At 43.3% G+C, this 6,747-nt stretch overlaps 1 protein-coding gene across 2 annotated transcripts in view; it reads right to left on the bottom strand.

Moving 5' to 3' along the window:
* Positions 1 to 330: 330 nt before the first annotated feature.
* Positions 331 to 6,747, bottom strand: part of PHLPP1 (PH domain and leucine rich repeat protein phosphatase 1) — a 144,062-nt gene continuing 137,645 nt past the window's right edge. For both annotated transcript variants that reach the window (XM_065830890.2, XM_071804521.1), the window contains exons 16-17: positions 5,261 to 5,489; positions 331 to 3,344 (exon numbers count right to left, since the gene is read on the bottom strand). In XM_065830890.2, coding sequence (XP_065686962.1) covers positions 2,220 to 3,344; positions 5,261 to 5,489 — 1,354 coding nt within the window. In that variant the 3' untranslated portion in view covers positions 331 to 2,219. The remainder of the gene's footprint in view (positions 3,345 to 5,260; positions 5,490 to 6,747) is intronic.

Below are 6,747 nucleotides of genomic sequence, written 5' to 3'. Positions count from 1 at the left end.
TATGATCAGAGACCACAGATGGAAGCAGCAAGATCTAGCCATGGGTGCTATATGGAAGAGAACTGCCTCCCCGCCCCCCCCCCCCTTTCTTTTTTTTTTTAGGGTACAGAGAATTTTCCAGCTTGCTCAGAAAACCCTGAACTTGTAATTGCTTGCCTAGGCCATTCTGGTGTCCTTCCTAGTTATGACCTTCAGCCTCAAGCAACATCTCAACAGAAAAGATAACACTTGCCAAGGACACCAAGGAAAATTAATCACTCAACAAAATTTGAAATATACAAACAGTTCACCAAAGAATATCTAAGAGTTACCAGGCAATAAACCATAAACTTCTTGTTGTTTAAATACATTATTTAATGAGTTTTCTTTAAGAAAGAAATATTTTGAAGCTCAAATTACAATGAAGTACAATCTTCTAGATCTACAGTAGGCAGTACTATAAACATTTACCAAACCAAGTATTTTCATGTTTGCTCCTCTGCTGTTTTTGTTATTACTTACAGAAAAGAAACTCAAAATCTCTTGTTAACAGCCATCCTGTCCTAACTTGGCTATTTCATCCTAGGACACATCAGGACAATCACAGTCCTCTCCCAAAATACAGACTGCATGTCAAGCAGGAGCAAGACACCATCATGATCACACACTAATTCAGCTTTTAAAAGAGTGACAATTAAAATGGAACAGTTGCTTGCAGGCGATACTGAAAAACGGTGTTTCTCCTTCCCACAGGTATCACAAAAAATGCCCTTTTGCCACCGAAGTCAAACTGCCATTGAACTCACGTTCATTCAACACATTGGAGCAAATCTGAGTTTATGTAGGTAGCTTTGAGTTCACTTCTCCACCTTCTCTTTATATTTTCCCTCTTCTCCCTGCATCCAGTGTTTTCTTTCTCCCTTTTCTTAACCTGTATTATCCCTTCATCATTTCTATCTTCAGTCACTCGGTCCCAGTGGGACAGAGCCAGAGCACCACTCCTCTTCAGTCTTCTGGCATTGCCAATACTGTGGCGAAGGGCAAATCAATAGTGCTGAGTTAGTACCAAGAAAGAAAAAAATAAAGAAACAAGTCAATTCCTCAGAGAGTTGTTCTGTATCTTTTAAAGGCCATTTTGTATGGCCTTTGAATTCTAGTTCTGCAGTTAGTGTAAAAACATGATCGAGCCGAAAAGGTTTCAACACTTCTCGGTTTGAACTGAGCAGCCCGCTGTTGGAACCACAGCAAGCTACTGTTTGAAAGCTGCTGCTCAGCTATTAAGACATAAAAGTGGATGTCAGGTGTAAATTTCATATTTATTATAACAAAAATTATGACATGTTCATTTGTGCATTCGGCTTTAATATAACTCTTGGTATGTAAATGTTCTACAGCAAATGAGCTCTATACAATCATGCTGGTTGTGGCAGCAGTAAGGAACACAAACAAAAGATGTCTGTAAAAGTAAGGAAAGAGACTGGAGGAAAAAGTGGGTTTCTTTAAATGGTCTACACCATCTCAGCTCTAGCTAACTTGTACACAGCCACTCAGTCCGTTATGCTCAATGACCATGGCCCAGAGTCGCTTAAGAAAAAAAGGTCAGTTTTTCAGGTTGTGTCCTTAATGCTAAGGCTACAAAACATGTAAGCATCACTATACAACACTGAGCTATTTACAGGAATTTCCCAATCAACTGTTCTCTCAGAGAAAATTAGTGGATCTCAGTGACTTAAGTCACCTGAAAGAGTAAAGCAACTCCTAGGAGTTAGTCTCCATATTCTACAAATGTCTATCATTTTCAAGACCAATAAAAAGCCTTTTCTCTCAAAGAAATACAGTATTACAATATTACTTAAATCATTTAGCACTGGCTACTGCCCTGCTTTTCAAACAAAACAAACAAGCCATTTTAAAAAATATTACATCATCATCTGTTTCTCAGCAATATATTAAACCTTTTAATTTTTTTTTTTTTTGTTTTGTTTTGTTTTTACACTTGATATGTTAAGGGAAGGTTAACTATTTTAAACTTTACCAGTCAAGCGTCTCTAGAAGAAAAGTCGATGAATATTAAACCTAACAAACTGAAAAGCTGCAGTTATCTGTAGTGGCAGGATAAGTAAAAGGAAGTATATAAAGGAAAAGGATAAGGAAAACCCCTGCTGTGATGCGAGCCCACTGGGTCCCACACTCAAGTCTCCTTGTTCATTAGTTTATTTCTGAGCAGTGAACAGAGTGGGTCATAGTGGTGTATCGTAATAGTCTGCCAGGTGGTCCATCGGGTACTGCCGCTGCTGCTGTTGCTGCTGCTGCTGTTGTTGTTCCTGGTGCTGCTTCATAATCTCCTTGACTTCTTCTTCAAGCTCTGGCGGGATGATGAATTGGTCATCGGGATCAGGCTGTGCTGGAGCAGCAAAGTACCCCCCTGTTTTTCGGAGTGGTGCATCTGCTGCGACTTCAATTAAGTTGTGGCTCCTCTCTTGTGGTGCCACAGAACCATTGCCCCGCCGGCGCCCTATCGTGCCCGTGGCAGAATATTCGGCTTTCCTGGAAAGGCCGGGATCATCTTCATTGGCACTGATGACGATACCTTCGTCGCTGGCTTCCACCGGCGCTTGGAGAAGATGCTTCTCCTTTGCTCGGCTGCAGTGGATGTCCACCTCCACCTCCACGCGGCTGCCGTTGGTGAACACCCCCTCAATCGGCTCCTCATCATCGCTGTCGAGGCCGTTGTCGGAGAAGGCGCTGGAGAAGGTGGCGCTGGAGAGTTGCCGCTGGAAAGAATTGGACAGGCAGACAGGGTGCAGCATGCAGCGCTGCTCCCCGGGGTAGGCCGGGCTGTTCTCATTCATGGCCACCTGGGGAGGCTCGTCGGAGGCTGTGGACCCCACCTCACTGCTCATTTCGGAAGTGGAGATCTCACTGCTGATCTCCGAAGCCATGCCGCTGCTGGAAGACGGCATCCCAAGTGCATCTGTTGGCCTGTCCTTGATGACCACGTTGACAGACTGAGGGAAAATGCCCGGGCTGGGGGGTGGGACCCCATTAAGTTCACAGCAGCAGAAGCTGTCCTCAGTCACATTGAGCTGAACCACAACAGCGCTGATACTGTCATTGCAGCCGTAACTCTGTGCCAAAGTGCAAAGCTTCTTGGCGGCCGCCAGCGCATCAGGCACGTTTCTGACTGCCTCCACTGCTTCATCCATTGAGAGGCTGTCCCACAGCCCCTTGCTCCCCAGAATGAAGAATTCATCTTGTGGAGTTAAGGTGATGGACTGGACGTGAGGACGCGGCACAACGCTTGGGTGAAGGAAGGTGTACCCCAAGATTCTTGTTGAATCCGTCACACCATTCACTTTGCCATCCTGAAATTAGAAAGGACAGAAAACTGAAAACAAAGCAGACAAGGATACACAGCACCTGCACCTCCTTGCATTTTAGCAATGGCTGTTTTTGCAGTACCTCAAACACTGCCATTTACAGATGAGAAGATGGAAAAGCAAAGTGACTTGTAAGGAGGTGAGAGAGCTGGGATTAGAGCACAGCAATGGCTGGTTTCCAACCCTGCGCTACAACTCCTACACCCAACTCATTTGTCATCAGCATCACCTGTGCACAGACCAACAAAGCAGAAGTCTGCAACAAGGAGACATCTATTCTGCTCCTGCAGCTGCGAGAGGCAACTGGACTAATGTTTTACCACTGAGTCAGACTTATCCCTCCTCCGCCCATGATATCTGGCTTTCTACAGGGCAAAGCCACACACAGCTCCACTTGATACAGGGGCAGGTCATTCAGTTATGACTCTGCTCTTGCAGCTGTAACAATCATAGGTTTCATTTTGGCTCATCACTTCAGAAACAAAAGTTCATTTAGAAAAAAAAGAGTTTAAATGAAGCATGCAAGTCAAATGCAGCAAAGAGCAAGTCTGCATTTCTCAGCCAGCTGAGCTGTAGTGAAATGTTTTCCACGCCCCAATTACTTACTACATTTCCACTTAGATATGACATTCAAGGGGAGGAGGAGTAATATCTGAAGGGAAAACATCAGTAAAAATGTAAATCCCTGCACGTCCAAATCCCAGGATTCTGTCCTGGTTAGACTCCAAGTTGCCAGAATAAGCAGAGCAAGTGTTTGAAACAGCAAGCCTGACTATCCGTCAGCCTTCTGGGGCTAGCTGCACCTTGCTAATTGCTCGTTCAAGAAGAACAGCAAAGGTGAGGATTTACACTCAGCTGATGACTGTAGGCGTTATTATGAAGCAGAAAACCACAGAAAAGTGAAACAAGACTAAAAAAAGCTTCCCCTCTAAAACCACTCAGAAGTAAAAAACCTTGTCGACTTGTTAACTTCCCCGTTGATGGCCGTGATAAGCCATCAACGTGCATGAAATCAGTGAGTCATCTTAAGATCCAGTGCAGAAGTTTCCCTCTTCCTTTATGAAACAACAGAACAAGTGTGCCTCCGTGACGCATGCTAGGCTGGAGTGACTCCCTTCCAACTTGTCACGTTTGAGATCCCAGTTGTCACCTTTCCCTGGCAAGATCAATAGGCACATGACTTACTCCACACGCACACACCTTCCCCCCTACACACACACTGCTCGCAGGCACCCGGCAGTGAGTTTTCTGCCCTTTCCTCCACCACTAAGACGATTCAATATTTATCTATTCCTGTGCATGCATCATCCAAGGCAAAGCAAAACTGACAGCAGTGGCTTCAAGCTTGTAAGAAGGGAACAAATACTCTTCTCCTCTCTCATGGTTCAGCTGAGCACAGGATGGGGTTTTTTTTGGGCAAGCGCTCTCTTTGAGAGCCACCTCTCAAAGGGCAGCTCTGGGAACGTAGCAGCTCAGACAGCAAAGTCAGCCTGCCAGAGCAATGAGTCTCCTAAGGGAAGGACAGCACTGCTCCAGGTGCTCTGCCCTCTCATCCTTGTCAATTGGAGAGGTTCTCCATGACAGCTCCAATGCAGCAATTACTCTTTCCATAAGGAGGAGGGTCAAGGCTTTCCTGTTACAACACAACATGCTTACAGTAGCTCACCCTCTGAAGCTAACCAAAAAACCAGCCTGGCAATGGAAGGAAAAGCAACTTGACTGCATGATAACTTGACTGCATGACATGAATCACCTTGAAATGAAAAGTGCAACTGTGGAAACCCTGGCACTAACACCACCTCTTAAGAGGTTACTAATCCTGACATGTAATTTCATGCATTGCTGTGCAAATACTCGCCAAGGAAGCTGCAAGTTGCAACAGTCCCTAACTGTTCTCTAACCTCTGTAATAATGGCCTTGTGCTGCTTGATCCTCTTCAGCTCTTCTTCGCAACTCATCACATAACACCGGGACAAAGGCAGAGGTTTCCCATTCCGGCAGAGGACCGTTTGGCACTTTCCCACATTTGCTGAGGTTAGTGTGAAGCATCCACCAGGGTCCATGGGATCATGTTTTATATGGCAAAGGACAGCAGAGCCTCCAAGTTTCTGTCCAGCTGTTCCAAGTTTCCTGGAATTTAAACAAAACAACAATTGTTCTTTAATTGGAAAACAAGTGTTACGGGTACTATGGAGAAACAGACGCAGCTCTGCAAGCACAAGCACTCAGGGCATTGACTCTACTGGATCATTGGGACAGAAACAAAAGTCTCCACTGAAGACTCTGACACTACGGCAGCACTGCAGAGAAATCATGTGCGACTCTCAGGCAGTGTCTTATGCACACGTATGCAGATACTCAAATATGCTCAGTTTTAGAACAATAAAAAAAAAAAATCTTTGCACTTTAAAGAGTTGCACAGTTGTCTCTCTTCCTCTCTATCTTAAAGAAGTTTGCTTTAGATGTGAGATCAAGGCAAACAGAGAGGGTTAGAGAAGTACTGAGGACTATTAAGCATGTAGAGCTAGAGCTTAAAAAGGTGGTTCGTATTATCCATCTGGTTCTTTGACTTCTGAAGCTACAGAATTTTTTATTAAAATAGTAGTTCTAACTGTAAAAACTCTACTTTTGTGCAAAAACAGAAGGCAGAGGTTCACTGTTTTGTGATGTTTTCAGAATAATGCTCTTGAAAGTATCAAATGATGATCAAAAAGGCACAGTGGCTACTAACTCCACTGCAAGAAGGCACATTTTCATTTAACCTGTCAGTAACTAACCTGTTCAATAGGTTCTTGGAAATATTTAAGCCTGCTGTTTTAGAAGGGGTCATAGTGAAAAAAAAAAAAAAAAAAAAAATATCTATGGAAAAACATTCATTTCAATACCAGACTGAAAAAAACCATCCCTCCTTCCCAGTATCTTGTTAATCAGGGCCTTGTCCTGTAATAATTAGGAATTACAGTAATTAGAAAGCTAATTATAGAGGTTACCAAAATTTATAGTAAGGCTAGGTATAGCTGGCAAGAACTTGTGATTCAAAATCCTGGGGAGAGAATGCACCAATAAGTTTGTAACTAGGCTTCAATGTACTTTTTTATTTTTAACAATACACTTCAGGAGTGTTGCATATCATCTGTAATAATCCTCAATGAATGGTTAAATGCAACTGTGATGAATACTATTTATGGTTCTCCAAAGAGGCGATTAGCTTATTTTGACCTGAGACCAAAAAATAAACAAAACAAAAACCACCAAACAGTTTTTTGCAGGAACGCCACATTCCTGTGAAATTGCATTAGTAGAAAACAAAACCATTTAATAAGCACTTTCAATACTAAAATTCCTTACTATTTTGGATATTTTAAGTATATGGCAACCACCTTCTCAG

This window comes from Patagioenas fasciata, chromosome 2 (assembly GCF_037038585.1).
Source record: "Patagioenas fasciata isolate bPatFas1 chromosome 2, bPatFas1.hap1, whole genome shotgun sequence".
NCBI lineage: Eukaryota > Metazoa > Chordata > Aves > Columbiformes > Columbidae > Patagioenas > Patagioenas fasciata.
Note: the sequence above shows the minus strand (reverse complement) of the source record. Positions and strands in the feature narration are given on the sequence as shown.